General features: G+C 54.2%; 1 protein-coding gene across 1 annotated transcript in view; it reads left to right on the plus strand.

Moving 5' to 3' along the window:
- Nucleotides 1-531: 531 nt before the first annotated feature.
- SHF (Src homology 2 domain containing F) overlaps nucleotides 532-16,252 on the plus strand; it is a 63,051-nt gene continuing 47,330 nt past the window's right edge. The window contains exon 1 of the mRNA XM_077828735.1: nucleotides 532-957. Within this exon, the coding sequence (XP_077684861.1) occupies nucleotides 532-957 (426 nt within the window). The remainder of the gene's footprint in view (nucleotides 958-16,252) is intronic.

Consider the following 16,252-nt stretch of genomic DNA (forward strand, 5'->3'; position numbering starts at 1 on the left):
AGCAGTATTTGAGTACAGAGCATGTAGGGGGGTACAAGAAGCCGGGTGTTGGCGGGTGCAAGGATGGGGCACAGCAGGGTACACGGGGACGAGAGGGTTATAGGTCAGAGGTGGTAGTGTGAGAAATGGGTGTTGTATAGATAGGACACACCCAGAAACTTGGGGAGGGGGCAGGAGAGTGCACTGGGGTGTATGGCATGCAGGGACCAGTGTGGGGCACAGGTGAGCCTGGGGGTACAGTACGGACGTGCAGGGAAGTACCGGGGTGTGGGAGCACAGGAGGGGGGGGTGTTAAGGGTGCAGCAGAGGAGCGCGCGGGAGGCACTGGGGGGCGCAGGAGCCTGGGGACGCAGGAAGGGCTGTGCGGGATACGAGGGCGCAGCGCAGGTCGGTGCAGCAGGCGCCACGGCTCCGGCAGGTGGCACTGGCCGCCTCCCCTTGGCCGCCTCCCCCGCTCTTCCCCCTCCCCGGCCGGCGCCGGGCTCCGGGCTCCGCCGCCACCGCCTCGGCGCTCTCAGTCCGCCCGTCCCGATGCTGCTGAGCGGAGCCGCGGCCGGCTCGGAGCGCGCCGGGCCCGGGCCCGGACACGGACCCGGACCCGGACCCGGGGGGGCCCCGCAGTGCGTGGGCAGCATGGCCCGCTGGCTCCGGGAGCACCTGGGCTTCCGCAGCGCCAAGCCCGCGCCGCCCGCGCCGCCCAAGCCCGACTACCGGGCGGGCCTGCCCCAGCCGCCGCCGCCGCCGGGGGGCGCCCCCGCCGCCCCGCTCTGCCCGGCCGCGGCCCAGCCCGACATCCTGGCCGCCTACAAGCTGCAGCGGGACCGGGACTTCGAGGACCCCTACACGGGGGCTGGCCCGGGGGGCCTCGCGCCCGACGCCCGCTACGGCTCGCCCAAGCACCGGCTCATCAAGGTGGACGCGGCGGAGAAGGCGCCGGAGGAGCCCGCCCCGGAGCAGGTGAGAGCCCCGCGCCCTGCCCAGGATCGTCCCGTCCCCGGCTGGCTCGCCGCTGAGTGCGGGAGCGGGGCTCGCTGGCTCGGAGCCCCTGGCCAGGGGCCAGGCTCGTGGGGGCGCGGCGCCCGTGGCTTCCCGCAGCCAGCCTGCGGTGCCGGGGGAGTGAGCCCCTCGCGGCGCCCTGCCCAGGGGCGGAGAGTCCCTGCAGCGGGATCCGGCCCGAGCGAGCGCCCTTGGGTGACCCCGCTGCGGTGCGCGGCCGGCGGGGAGCTGCGGGAAGGAGGCCGACCGGGGGGCACGGGCTAGGCCACATGTTGCTCTGCGCGTTTGTTTACTCCGCTCCTGCTCCGGCACTGCCGGGCGGCGGGGTCCCGTCAGAGACTGCAGCAGCGGCAGGATTGCTTAACCCTTTGCTCGCCAGGCAGAGCCGCTCTGAAGCAAAGACCTAGGAGCTCCACCGACCTGCCAGGTGCTCCTCGCATGCCCGCCCAGGGCGCTGGAGCAGTTTGTCTAGTGGGGGTGCTGAGAGCCATTGACCCAAACTGTGAACCCTGTATATGCTGGAAACCACCTCAAGCCAGGGTGTGTGGCTGCACCCCCAGTTCCAGCACCTATGTGCCCCTCCTGGAGCCAGGCTCCGCCAGGGACTCAGGTCTTCTGGCAGGGGCAGAGTGGGATAGGTGCCACACATGGGTAAGCCATTAATGGCTACTTGATACCACAGCCTGCAGCTGATCTTGCACAGAGGGGCTTTGCCAAATAGGGGCTGAGAGTGAGTCATTGCTTGATGACATGTGGGCTTGGTGGTTGGAAGTGATGCACGGGTCTGCCCGTGGAGGTGGGTCCGAGAAGGGATTGCAACAGCCCCTCCTTATCAGCTTAACTCCACAGTCGCTGACCAGTCACACCTCTTCATTTTCTTTGAGGCCAGCCCTGTTTTCGCATGGGCACTCTGTGAGAGTAACTTTTCGAGCTGCCAGAGCCCCCTGTGCCTGCTGTATGCTGCTGAGCACAGCCTGGAGTACAGGAAGGTGGTGGAAGGGGGCATGGCTTTGTCTCTTTCAGCTGCTGACCTGAGGGCTGTTGCCCTGGCAGAGAGCCTTCTCCTGGCCAAGTGGGGTTCCTTTTGGCAAGCTGAGAGCTGCCTTTCCACAGAGGGATGCTACCTCCCATTGTTTGAGATCTCATTAAGAGCTGCACTTGTGCCGAAATAGCTCACAGATTATGTGTGAGCTAGGGCTGGAAGTGTCACGCCTTCCATCCATTGTCCTGACAGCAAGAACGTGCCACTCAAATGTCAAACAGCAGCTCCCTGTATGAGGCAGAAGCGGCTCTGGCAGCCTCCACCACCTCCTCGCCTTAAACAGGTAGATTCCCCAGAAGGGTAAGTGTGCTGGATGAAATGCAAGTGCCTTGGGCCCGTGGCCCCCTTGCTTAGTGCGGTGGCAGACGAAGCCTCGATTTTTGCATGTGCTGGTCCCCTTTACCAGCCCCACTGTATTCTTGTTTGTTTCCGGCAGTGTGCTCAGTGTAAGGACAGGCACTGTCCCTGCCTGAGTGCTGGTTTCCACCCTACTGCAGGCTCAGTGCCGCACGGTTAGCTCTGTTAGCATTGTCCCATGCAGCGAGCCAAGTGGCCTGTCACACTTTGGTTTTCCTTTAATCTCTGCTCTGTAGCACAAGAGCTTCCCTGTTTTGTCTGTGTCATGCCCCATCTGCCGGTGCTGTGGGGCCGTGTTTGATCCTGACCGGGAGGGTGCGTTAGTGCTCTGTCCAGGCAGGGTGTCAGGGGCGCGAAGCAATGGACAGCCTCATTCGCTACATTGTCCTGTGTTGTACTTCATGGCATTTGTGCCGGTTCCTCAGGGATTGGAATTAGGCAGGACGTCGCCACTATCCCACCCTCTTCACGCTGCCTCCTTCTACATACGCTCCCCAGCAGTGTGTTGCCACTGCCCAGAGGGCAGCCTCATCTATTTCTGATCTTGCAGGGACTGCCCAGACTTCCATCATTTTCACCCTGCTCTGCACCATGGTGCTCAGCAGGAGCTTAGTGCAGAGCCATCTGGTGCCACAGCAGGAGCAACAGAATAACTCTTGGGGTAACATGGGAGGGAGCAGAGAGGCTGGGTGGGGGAGAAATAATCCCAGGCTGGGGAAGAGAGAGCCTCAAACTCCTGGGAGAGCACGGGAGGAGACTTGCTGAGACTGGCCACAGTCATGCCAGTATTTAAGAAGGGTAAATGGGACAGGAGCTGGGACAGCCTGCCACCAGTCCTGGGCTACAGAGTGGAACCGCTGACACGGGATTTCCCCCAGTAAACGGAACTAAAGCCAATCAGCACAGCTTCAAGGGAGATAGCTTTTGTCAAATGAACTTGATATCTCCCTTTGACAGGATGACAAGTATGGTTGATAGAGGTAACTGTGTGGATGTAATAACATGCTTGGGTTTAGCACCACATGCCATTTGGATTAAACAAGCACTCTACGAAATCCAGAGGGTGTATTTTAAATGGAATAAAATTGGCTAATTGATAGATCTCTCTAATTGGTTGTTAACGAACAATCAGCAATGAGTGCGAAGTTTCTTGTGGGGCCCTGCAGGGGTGTGTTCTTGGCCTGGGGCTGTTCAATTTCTTTATCAATTATCATTGCTGGGGAAGTTTGCAGACACACAAAGATTGGTTGGGTGGTAAATGACAAAGGGGACCAGTCCCTGTGACAGAACCATTTGGATTGCTTAGTAAAGCAGGGTGCAGTCAAACAGCATGCATTATAATCCAGCCTAATGCAAGATCGGGCTTCTAGGACAAAGGGGTGCAGGCCATATACCAACAGGATGGGGACTGTATCCTGGAAAGCAGGGACTCTGGAAAGGACTTAGGGGTCATTGTAGATAAACAACTGAACATGAGCGCGCCATGTGAATCTGTGGGGAGAGGGGTGGATTTTTTTAACAGAATACTGAGAAGAGATCGCCTCTGTATGTGGCACTAGTGAGACCATTACTGTGTTCTGGTTCTGGTTCTAGGAGCTACACTTCACAAAGAAAGTTGAAAAATTGGAGAGCGTTCAGCAAAGAATATCTGCCTTATAATGCGAGACTAAAGCGCAGTCTGTCTTGTCAAAGATAAGGGTATGAGATGATTAACTCATGGTCTATAAGCACCTGTGCGGGGAGGAGACTTTCACTAGCAAAGGGCTCTTTAATCTAGCAGCCAGAGGCAGAGCAAGGCTGGGAGTTGAAGCTGGACAATGTCAGACTGAAAATACAGTGCATATTTTTAGTGGTGAGTATAATTAACCATGGGAGCAGGGTTGTGGTGGATTCTCGATCACTTGGAGTCTTTACAGCAGGTTTGGGTGTCTCTTGCTAAAAGATCTACTGTCACTCACCCACCAGCTGTTGAGCTTGATACAGGGTTCACTGGGTGAGGTTGTCTGGCCTCTCGATGCAGGAAGTCAGAGTGAATGATCAGAGATGTTTCAGACTGCCGCTGTGGCTGTGCTCGAAGGCCAGCGCGTGCAGGACTGTATCACGTGACGGCATGGCTGCAGCGTTGCCCGGAGGCCAGCGCGTGCAGGACTGTATCACGTGATGGCATGGCTGCAGTGTTGCCCGGAGGCCAGCGCGTGCAGGACTGTATCACGTGACAGCATGGCTGCAGTGTTGCCCGGAGGCCAGCACACGCAGGATTGTATCACATGACGGCATGGCTGCAGTGTTGCTCGGACTGCAGGTATCACAGGTTGTTCTCCTGAATCTGAGCTTTCTTTTTAATAAACTAACCCTTTTTAGTCCTGGTTGTGAAGAGAACCTTGACAAGGTACCCTGAGTGCTACGTGTTCAGTAACATCTGCCTGACTTTGCAGAGAGCCTGACACAATTGCTCTGAGATGGGGGAGCTGCTTCATGTCTCTAGATAGTTTAAGTCTCTATCCTAAAGATGACAAATTAATTGTCAACATTAACTATTTTAGTGCTGGTCATTGTAGCAGAAACATTCAGCTAAATTTCCTCCCTGGTTACCCCATGACAATTGCTGCGGTGTAGTTAGGCTGTGCAGTATGAATGTGTGTGTGTGTTTGGAGGATGGGGAGACACAGGGTAAGAAGCATTCAATTTAATATCCAAATAACATGAGAGAGTGCTCTGCCGATTGCGTTATTCACCTTCCTATTTAATTAAAACCTGGCACTTTGATTTAAATGAACCTGCCACAGGCTCCCTGGCCTGGTACCCCAGAGCGCTGCAGAGTCTTGCTGCAACATGTAGGGCTCCTCTGCTTGTGGGGATGAGAGGGGAGTCCCTGATGATAGGCTAGGACGAGGTCCATTTGTCTACGTTTCCTGGGTAGATAAACCCAGAAACCAGCTGGAAGATTGGAGTGGAAAAGTCTCCTCCATGCATTAATGAAAATGAAATCCCGTCCTTCCCAGGCTGGTTCGTTTATTAAGGAGGAGCAGTGGCGACATGGCAGGAAAGGAGGCAGCAACGTTTCCGCTGAAAGCCCAGTTTTCTCCCCACTTCCAATCTGATGTTGCATGTCAGCTTCAGTTAGTAAGTTGGTGTGGGAGCCCGAGGGCTGGGACAGGGAGCCATGTGAATTGGGGTTGTTTGGTCAAGGGGGTCCTGAAATGCAACATAGCCCCCTTCCCTCCTCCCCGATTTGTTTTCTAAGTTACAGCTGCCTGTGCGGCTTTCTTGGGGACACGTAGGGCAGCAGAAGGCAGTGCCCATGGAAGGCGCTGCCTTTGCTGAGATCCAGTGCCAGACACCAAGAACCAGCTCCAAGACCTTTACAGTGAAAAGCTGTTGACTCTGCAGGGCCAGCTGGGTTTGTAGCCACACAGAGCTCTGTGAGTGCCAGCGAGACCAGTCTTGTTCTACCAAACACCCGGGAAGGTGCTCCAGCCTGGGAGCCCGGAGAACATCAGGTCAAGTCTCCCCTTCCCCTCTTCTGTACAATCACAAGTTCTTATTAACCAGAGCCTCCCGTCCCTCTCTGTGTGCCACTCCTGGCTTTGAAATGCATGGCTGGTGCCAGCACTACGGGACTCGCGTGGGTCATTGCATATCGTGTCAGAAGCCCCAGATGAGAATTTCTAAGTAGAAGTCCTGTTTGAGGTGTGTTCTCGATGTGACTCCTGGGCCACATCACAGGAACCAGCAGGGGTTAGGAATGCAGGAAGACATTACCTGGATTTCAGAGACTGGGAAGCTGCAGGGTTAATGTGATGCGCCCCACAGCATCAATGCTGCCCCATCCACTCTGACGGATCACAGCACCCCCACTGGCTCTTTCACTGCAGATGAGGGCTGGGAGTTAGGACCTGTACTTAGGGCTGAGGAGAAATGGGAGATTCCTTCATGTCTTTGGGAGGAGGGGTCCTGCCTGAATCCTACTCTCTGGAGCACAGTGTTACCAGTCACAGGAATCCCCGGAGGGTCACTCCAGATCCCCTCACTAGGCTTGGTCACTTGGGTACCTGTCCAGCACAGCAGCTTCTCACCAAGGCAAGACCACGGAACATGCTTTGGTGTGGGTCGATCCCCTGCACAGCTGAGCCCACTGCCCAGGGCTCTGACCCCAGCTGTCTCCTCTACAGGGAGAAGATGCTGTAAAGCCATGTGAGACACCAGGCAGACCAGCAGGAATAAGGGAAATGGGAAGCCAGCAGGGGATGGGGCCTTGGCATGGATCCTGGGACCACATTCCTCCTCTCAGCTTCTCCCTGGACTGATAGGGCTTTGCCCTCTGGTCAGCAGGCAGGCTCAGATCAGTGTGACTGTAATCCTGGGTGGGGGTGGAGGCAGTGGCAGGATCTGTCTTGGAACTGATGTAGTGAAGGCTCTGGGCTTTCTGTTTCTGGAAGGTATTTATCTGCCCCCATTCTCAAAGTGTCTGAGCTGTGCACAGTCTTTATGCATTTACCATTGTATAGCGCTGCCCTTCCTCCCAAGGCTGGAGTTCCCATTTCACAGATGGGAACTGAGCCCCAGAGAGACTAAGTGACTTGCCCCAGGTCATGCATGATGTCTGTGGCAGAGCTGTGAACTGAACCCAGGGCTCCTGTGTCCCAGGGCAGTGCACTGGTCCATCCTCCTTGTCTGCCAATGGAAGTGTTCCTTGGTGTCCTGAACGGTCAGTGCTATGTCTGGCTCCAGGACTTTGGCTCAGAGGCGAGGGAGCAGGAACAGGCTGAGAAGAGCTGCTCTGGCAGATGGAGTCCAGTCAGCTGGCCTGCAAGCTCAGAGGTGGGATGAAGCCAGCACGGTGCTAAAGGCAATGCTTGGCATTCACTTGGCGAGCTGCTGCAGAGGTCGCATGGAGCTCGCTTGGGGCGTGTTTAACACCTTTGTTAAGGATCCGACAGAGCGAGCTGCTCGGTAATGAAATTCACAGGTCTGCTGAGCAGGGAGGACGGGAAGGGACCTGAGGAGGAAGCTGGGCTGCGTGTAGGGAGTGATAATCACAAGCACAGGTGGGAGCGGGGCTGAGAGGCCTGGCTAAGCATGGCCAGTGCAGCCGCTTGCAGTGCTGGGGCTGCAGGAAGAGGCCCACGTGGTCTGGGAGCTATGCCTTGGGCAGGTTGGTGAGAGCACTTTGGCAGCACTGGCTCTGCTGTGATTGCATAGGGCGCACTGTGCCACCCTAGGGGCCATGAGCAGGAAGTGCTGGTGGGGAGGGACAGAACATCCCAGGAGCGCCATGTGTCGCTAGCTAGTGAGTCACTCTGTGGGTCACTAGTGATGGCGTGTGTGTGCATCAGCAACAGCTATGCCCATCAGCCCTTGGGGTCAGGCAGTGCTTAATTTGTAATGGAAGAGGTGCCGGGTTCAAGCAGTTTTTTTACATTGATAATATGCAGCAAGCCCAGAGGTGCTGAGGCTCAGTGCTGGCACAAATTAAGCACTCGGGTTAGGGGCTTCCCAGGAGCCACAGGGCGAAGGGAAGAGAAGGAACTGGAAAAGTTACTGTTTGGGATGTGCGTGGGGCCAGGGGGTTGTGTCTGCAGGGCAGGGCTGGCACCCCCTGTGCTGGAGGTGGCAGAGATTTGGCTGGAAGGTGTGTAGTTGGTAGTGGTTATAGAGAGGCTTCTTGGGCCTTAAGGTATCTGCTTCCCTGTGGAGGTTGATGAGGAGAGGGCACCAGTGTGGCAGCCTCTCTGTGCCCAGCATGTGCTTTTCCAGGGAATGCGGTAGCTCGCCCACTCTGCCTGGTGAGCTGGGAGCAGGGTGCAGTTTCCTGTCCCCAGGCGAGCCGCCTCGCCTCCCTGCATAATGCAGAATTACCGGTAGGACTCTGTGCTTGTGTGGGATGCAGCCTGTCCTCTGAGCTGCAGGGCGGGCTTTGCAGGCTGCTTCCTGCTCTGCAGCTTGGAGCAGGCCCTCACCCTCCCTCAGCTCTGCATGGTCTGCCAGAGACACCTTCCATGCAATGGGGAGGGGGAGCAGGGGGCCTGGCTCGGCCCAGCTCCAGTAACAGAGGGGGAAATTTTTCTCAGAAACACATGAGGCCTTTGAGATGCTGGCTTCCTTGGGTGCTTGCTGGGCTGCTGACAGCAGCTGCCCTGGTAGGCTGTGAATAGCAGCTTGGCTTCTTGGTGCTGCCCACAGGGGACAACTCTGCCTGTCTGCAGGGACAGGTTTATTCTGCTTGTCTCTAGCCCCGCCCCACTGAGGATCTCAAAGTGCATTGCAAGCGTTCCTGCAATCTCATCGTGCTATGGGGCCAACGTCATGGGTCCCTTTGTACAGATGAGGAAACTGAGGCACAAAGGAGTGAAGTGCTGCACCCAGGGTCACCCAGTGAGTCACTGGAACAAGTGGGGATAGCACCCAGGAGTCCTGACTCCTTCTCCTAGCATTGGTCTATTCTGTTTTCCTTGATGGCTTGTGGTCTGGTGGCTCTGTTGGAGAAGCTAAGTCTCGATACCCCGCTGAGCACTGGGGATGCCTGCCCTTGGGGAGCGGGGCCCTCCCAGGCTTGTCTCCACTAGACCTATTTCTGTGAGGTCTTCCCTGGGGGCAGCTCCCTGGAGGTAGCAAGGGTGGGAACGCTCTTGTGGACAAGGGGCTGGCATCTCTCACACTGCGTTGTGCAGACCGGTGCTGAGCAGGCTTAGAGAGTGCTCTGGCGGCTGCTAGAGCCCTGTCTGCATTAGGACTCTGGTGCTGGGGGGATGAGCACACATTCCCCTCTGTTCTTGGCTTGGAGCAGAGCTCACTACAGTGCTGCTCCCTTTCTGCCCCTGCTGGGGAACTTGGCTGGCTGGATTTGCCCTGGTCACCTCACTGAGCTCAGCCCCTAGCAGAAGGGCCAGGACTGGTCCTGGAGCCATGCAGAGAGGGAGGGGGACAAGGGCCTCTGGCTGTCCGGCCAGTCTCTCTTGTGTTGCCCCGGGGCCCATGGGTGCCACAGATGAACAGCTGGAGTGAGTCCCAGCTGTGCAGGGATCCTTGTGACTGGGTATGCAGGGATGACAACAGTGTGCTGTGTAGGACCTGCTTGGGGAAGACCCAGGCCCAGTCATAGGGACCTGCCAGACCATCACTCCCATTCCACCCGTACCCACTTCTGTGGCGGCTTCATTTTAACCGATAGGCTCATGTGACTTCATCGGCTGATAGCTGAGCCCCACCTGTGACTTGTGGTAATGGTACCAGGGCAATGCTCCTCTGCATCCTTCTGCTCTAGAAGCCGTGTTGTGTGGAAAAGCCGGTGTCAGGGTTACCTCCCCACTCTGAACTCTAGGGTACAGATGTGGGGACCTGCATGAAAGACCCCCTAAGCTTATTTCTACCAGCTTAGGTTAAAAACTTCCCAAAGGCACAAATTCTTCCTTGTCTTTGGAATGGTATCGCTGCCACCACCAAGTGAATTAGACAAAGATTTAGGAAAAGGACCACTTGGAGTTCCTGTTCCCAAAAATATCCCCCCAAGTCCCTTCACCCACTTTCCTGGGGAGGCTTGAGAGTAAACAAGATGAGCACAGACCAGAACTTTGGGGTTTTAGGACACTAAAAACCCCGGTCAGATTCTTAAAAACAGAGCTTTTATTATAAAGAAAAAAAAGTAAAAGAAACACCTCTGTAAAATCAGGATGGAAGATAATTTTACAGGGTAATAAGATTTAAAACACAGAGGATTCCCCTCTTGGCAAAACTTTAAAGTTACAAAAAAACAGGAATAAACCTTCCTCTAAGCATAGGGAAAATTCACAAGCTAAAACAAAAGATACTGTAATGCATTTCCTTGCTATTACTTACTATTTCTGTAATTTTAGATGTATCATTCAGTAGGAGCTTGATTACTTGCTTGGTCTCTCTCTTTGTCTCCGGAGAGAACAACAAACGCCCAACCCCCCCACCCCCCCATTTCAAAGTATCTTCTTTCCCCATTGGTCCTTCTGGTCAGGTGCCAACTAGGTTAATGGAACTGATTAACCCTTTACAGGTAAAGGAGGGATTTTATGCTACCCTTAGCTGTAAATTTATGACAGCTGGCCTCTGGCCTCCTTCACAGCTGAGCTTTACCTGCCCCCAAAAGTGAAAAGCTGCAGTTCCTATGGCTCCCCTGCCCTAAGCATGTGTTCACTATGTGATCGCATAGCACAGGCAGGAACACTAACTGCTCCAGGGGGACCACTGCTAGAGACATGCCTTTGGAGCAGACAGCAGCTTGGGCTTATGTTTCCCCAGCTCTGAAAAGCTCAGCGGCTTCTCTTCCGACTTGCCCCCATGGTTCCCCTTTGGGCTAAGGCTGACAGTGACAAATGTCAGCCCCAAAAAGGAAGTGTCGGAGACAGTTCTGAAGAGCCGAGGGCACTCTTGCCTGTTCCCCAGGGATATAAAGCTGTGGGAGTTGCTTGGTGGTTAGTGCTGTGTGCTGATCCCCTGACATTGCAAATCTGACTGCCCACCCTGCTGGCCAGTGTCCTTAAAACAAAATCCTGCTTTCCATGCGAAGGGTGACTGTATCCGGGGCTGCCTGGACTGGGCGCCAGGTGGGTGACTGTCTATCAGGGAACTGGCACGGACTTTTGGAGGTAGCAATAATTCCGCAGAGAGCCGGCAGTTAGAACATTTGTAGTTCAGATTCTACAAGCAACCTTACCTCTGACCTCTGCCGCTAGGACACAAAGCCCCCTACTCAAGACAGCTGCATCCCCGTGCACCCCTGCATGATCTGCAGCCACTGCACGCTGGCGCTCTTCAGCCCACTGCTCCGTATCCCCTCTGCAGGCCAGACTTTCACACAGACCACTTGTTCACAATTAATGAGATTCTTTTATTTGAGTGTTTGCATAAGTTTGTATGTCGGGGTAACACAACCCTGGTGTGTGTTGAATGTAGTGTGTGTGTGTGTGTGTGTGTGCACACGCACATTAGGGTGCTACAGTATACATGTACCGGTGTGTTTGGGTTGGATTGTGCCTGTAACCGCCTGGTGAACGCATGGTCCATATCTTGCTCTGTGCCGATCCACACAGGATGTGAGTTATTAAAGCCCCAGCTCAGGAGACCAGTTCTCCAGCTCAAGTTGTAGCAGCTCTGGAGGTTCCTAGTTCAATTCTCAGGTATTGATGAAAATAGTGCCCGTCACATGCACAAACCAGCCTGCTTGTGTGTGTTAGGGTGACGGGATGTCTGCGTTGTCATGTGCACCGGCCCAGTGTGTGTGTGTGGTAGTGTGAGCCTGTGCATTTGTGTCAGGGTGCATGTGTGTGTGTGAGATACACATTTAATGTTCAGTCTCGTCTCTCTCCATCTGGTTTGGTTTGTTCTTGCACACGGTGATCATAAAGTACCCCAGCAAGACGAGGCTGCCCATTGTGCTAACGGAGCTGAGCACACGCACGTTTATACACCATAACATAGACTGTGTGTGTTGTTTAGAAAGTGCCCGAATGACATAGGAGCCCAGCTACTTGTCCTATGGTACCCTGCGGGCTTGTCTGCACATGGGGCTGTCCTGGAAAAGCCAGTGTGCTTTAAGCGCACCTTCGGCCTTAATCCCAATAAACATGCCAGTCGACAATCCTGAGACCCAAGGGGGCTCTGTGGAGAGCGGGTGCCACCTTCTTGGTCCTGTCTACATCAGGGAGGGGCAAATCCTGCACGCCGCCCATAAACCGGTGTTCTCCCTGCTTGGCTGGGAGCCGGATTGGGTGTGAGGGCATCATGTTGCCCTTGTGCAGCTTTGAGCAGCTCCCATGTCCCTGCCGCTCAATGACTGTCTTAGCTCTGCCTGCAGCCGTGCCGTCCTGGGACCAGCCCTGTCCCTTAGCCCAGGAGGTCCGTGGCCGGGCCAGCTCTGGGCACGCTCCCTGAATAGTGGCAGGGCTGGGCTCAAAGAGGAGCATGGGACTGTTCTAACCATGTGTTGTGTTGGGGAAGGGCTGGGCTTTTGTGAACTCCCACAGAGCCTCCTCAGCGCACTCCAAATCATGGGAGCTTCTTGGGCCAAGACATCATCCCAGCACCAACAGGAGCTGAGCCTCATGCCACCACGTACCAATAAGAGGAGGTAGTTGAGTGCGGTGGCCACTTGGGAGCTGAGTTATCTGGACCTCTGCCATCCTGCGCGGCTGGTCAGTGGAGTGACAGCTCCGCTCCAGTTCTTCGTGTCTGCATGATGTCTTACACGCCAGCAGTGCCGCATGCAGGAAAGAACGCCCTGCCAGGCACAAAGCCCTAGGGAAAATGCCAGTTTTGCAGTTATCCAGGCAACCTTCCTTTGACCCCCTTGTGTGTCAGAGTTGTGATATGGTCTGTAACTGGTGGGACCCCTACCTCATCCAGCACACAGGATGGGCGGCTCTCAAGGAATGGGGCTGAAGCTCAGGATTTCTTTGGATCCTTGACATGTGACATAAGACCCCTGCTTTGTGTACTGCACCCCCTGTGAACCCTGCATAGAATGGGGGGTTGTCATCCATTGTCTCCTGGGCTTCTCTGGGTTGCTGCTCATCTGTGAAGGATCGGAGGAGCTCAGGTGTTAGTGGGTGTAACTTCTCAACACCCGTGTGCACGTGTGTGGGTGCGTGCACGCGCACACAAAGGGGGGGTGGGTTTGGATTCCTCCAGATGGGACACTGGCAGAGGGAGATTCAGATGCACGTTTTCACTAAATTTGGGACCCTCAGTGACTGAGTACCCAATGGGTGGCATTGAGGGCCTGGTGTCAGAGCAGTGAGCAGTTCCACGCCCTATATAGGCAGAGACTAATTAACCCTCACATCCCCAGAGGCAGGTGAGGAAGGGCCATCTTCATTTGAGAGAGGGGGTGCGGATAGATAGGCAAAGTCAAGTGCATGAGGCCACAGAACAGGCCAGTGAGAGGTAGGATTCGAACTTGCGGCCTCCTGACTCCAAACTCTATGCTTGTTCCTGCAGACCTCCCAGGTGTCTTGAGCTGGATGCCCATAAATGAGGCGCACACAACCAGGGGTGCTAGAACAGGGGGAACCGGGGGTCATGGCCCCACACACTTTTACTGGCCATAAGAGTGAGCGATGCTGGGGAGGGGACAGAGAGGAATGAGTGGGGAGCAGGGTCTTGAGGGGAAGAGGTGGCATGGGCGCAGGGCCCCGGGAGAAGGGGTGATGCTAGGGTAGGGGCTTAGGGAAAAGGGGCAGCACGTGGGCAGGGCCTCAGGGCAGTGTAAGCGCAGGACCTCAGGGGAAGGGGCAATGTGGGGGCCAGGGCCACAGTTTGGATGCCAGTGCCCCCTCCACTTTTAGGGACCTTCTGCCACTCCTGCACACAACTAGTGATCACCTGTGAAAAGTTTGGTGCAAGTGACTTGCCCAGCATCGCACAGGAGCTCTGTGGCAGAGGCAGGGATGTGGTCCAGTTCTCATTAGCATTCATCTGCCACAGCCATGAGGCCATCCTTTCTCTTCTTCAATCCCGCACTTGGTTCACTACATGCCTTGCAACTTCTGCAACAGATGTGGCAGGGGTCCTACAGGACACAGCCTCCTTCACGACACAGCCCTGATTCATCCCCACAGCAGCTCCAGCCTGCGTAGTGAATGAGGCAGGGGGCCTCTGCAAAGAATAGTCTGTGATCATGTAATTACAGGGTGTCATAATGCATGCAAGCAAGGCTTTTGAATTAAAGTTCAATGGGCAACCTACATTCTGGCATTTCCTAACTGCGAATGCTTGGCTTTGCAATTTAAATAACTTAACAGATTTTGTGAGTAATTTCCTAGTTTAAAAAAAAATCCCCCCAAAACCAAATCAGTTTCTGTTGCAGCTGTAATTCCTGCTCCCATCAGTAAGGCTGGTCCTTCTGGACCTTCAGCATAGACTTCTTACCACTGGAGAAACAGCACGGACTCCAGTAGCTGGACGCAGGAGTAGACTGTTATCCTCTGTGGATCAGCCGCTTCAGGGGAGGTGCACAACACATTGACTGGGTTACATCTGCACAAGTAGCCCTCTTTTACCTGCAACGTAGCCCCGCCCTTAGATTTGCTGTCTGAGACACAGGGTGGTTAAGCCGCAGAGAGTGGGCTGCCGTATTAGACTCCTGGACTCTCTTCCCAGCTTGGTAACTGCTCAGTGGCCTATGAAGTCTTTGCTCAATTATAAGGGTTATGAAGAGCTCCAGAGGTGCTCTGTGCAGCTCAGTGACTGCGTGTGTGCACAGGTGTGCGTATGTGTGCGGGGTTATAGAGTCCAGGGGTTTTGGCCGCAAGCCAACTCCAAGCTATAGTGGGCACAGTGCAGATGAGAAATGGTTATTTTCAGCAGCTGGTAACTCAGTCCAATCTGTTTGGATTTAGGTGGGCTCAGCAAATGGCACCTCCCTGACCCCAGGGCTATCCCTCTGCTGAATTTCATAGCCATGGAGGCATCAGAGGTGTTCAAAAATACTGCCTGAGGAGTATTTACAGTGAAAGTGTTAGACGGCCACTCCTCTGGTCACACTTAAGTTCAGCAGTGACTTCGTGTGCTGTCCTGTCAATGATATCGACGGACTGCCCCACAGTCTGTGCGGTGGGGAAGTAATTCTTTCTCCTGCTGCTGAGGGCGCTGCTACAGTTTTACCTTGGAGTGACAGTGTGCAGAAGATGGGGTCCGGATTGCCATTGGGGATGAAGTGGAAGGGCTGGAGTGTGCCCTCAAAGGGGGTGAGGAAGCCACGGTCTTTCTCCTTATATTTATGTCTCCCTGCTGTTGAGGTTCTGGGGGAATGGGGAGTATCATGCCACGGTTGCTGTGTCTGAAGATTCTGGAAGTGAATCGCTGGCCGGGTGAGTGGTGCAGGGTGAAGGACTTCGGTTGTGTGGGAATTGATCCACTTTCTAGGGGAAGGGGGATGTATAGGTTGGATGGCCTCCACCTCAGTAGAAGCGGGACCAATCTCCTAAGAGGCAGGCTATCTAGAGTAGTCAGGTGTGGATTAAACTAATAGCAAAAGGGGAGGATAAGAGAGGGAAGAAATGGGCACTCAGCACAAAATCAAGATGTTGAGAACAAAATTAAGGAACCAAAGGACACAAAGAGAAGAAATTCTTGAATTGTGTGTATGCCAATGCCAGGAGCCCGGGTAACAAACAAGAGAAATTGGAATTGCTCATTTATGAGCATAAATTCAATCGAGTTGGTATTGCTGAAACCTGGCTGGGTGATTCGCACAATTGGAATGGTCAAATCAATGCTTATAACCTATTTATGAAGGATCAAGTGGACAAAAGGGGAGGGGGAGTGGCACTCTGTGTCAAAAGTGGCATCACCGTTTCCAAGCCAGTGATAACTTGAAAAAAAAACGATCTTGAATGTCTATGGATCAATGCCCTGACAGGTAAAGCACAAGATGGTGTCCTGGAAGAAAGCTGATGTTGTGCCAGGGTTTTAAAAGGGTAAACAGGATGACCCAGGTAACTGTTGGCCTATCAACCTGATGCTGATCCTGGGCAAGATAATGATGCGGTAGGGACTCGATTAATGGTGAACTAAAGGAGGGTGATGTAATTAATGCAAATCAACATGGGTTTATGGAAAATAAATTCTGTCAAACTAACTCAATATCTTTTTTTTTTTTAATGAGGTTTGGTTGATAAAGATAACAGTGTTGACGTAATAGATTTAGACTTCTGTGAGGCGTTTGACTTGGTCCCACATGACGTTCTAATTAAAAGAGCTAGAACGATATAAAATTAACATGGCACACATTAAGTGGATTAAAAACTGGCTAATGGATAGGGTTCAAAACGTAACTGGAAATGGGAAATTGTCATCGAGCCTTTGTGTTTCTGGTGGGGTCCCACAGGA

The sequence above is a fragment of the Eretmochelys imbricata genome, chromosome 10, assembly GCF_965152235.1.
Source record: "Eretmochelys imbricata isolate rEreImb1 chromosome 10, rEreImb1.hap1, whole genome shotgun sequence".
Lineage (NCBI taxonomy): Eukaryota > Metazoa > Chordata > Testudines > Cheloniidae > Eretmochelys > Eretmochelys imbricata.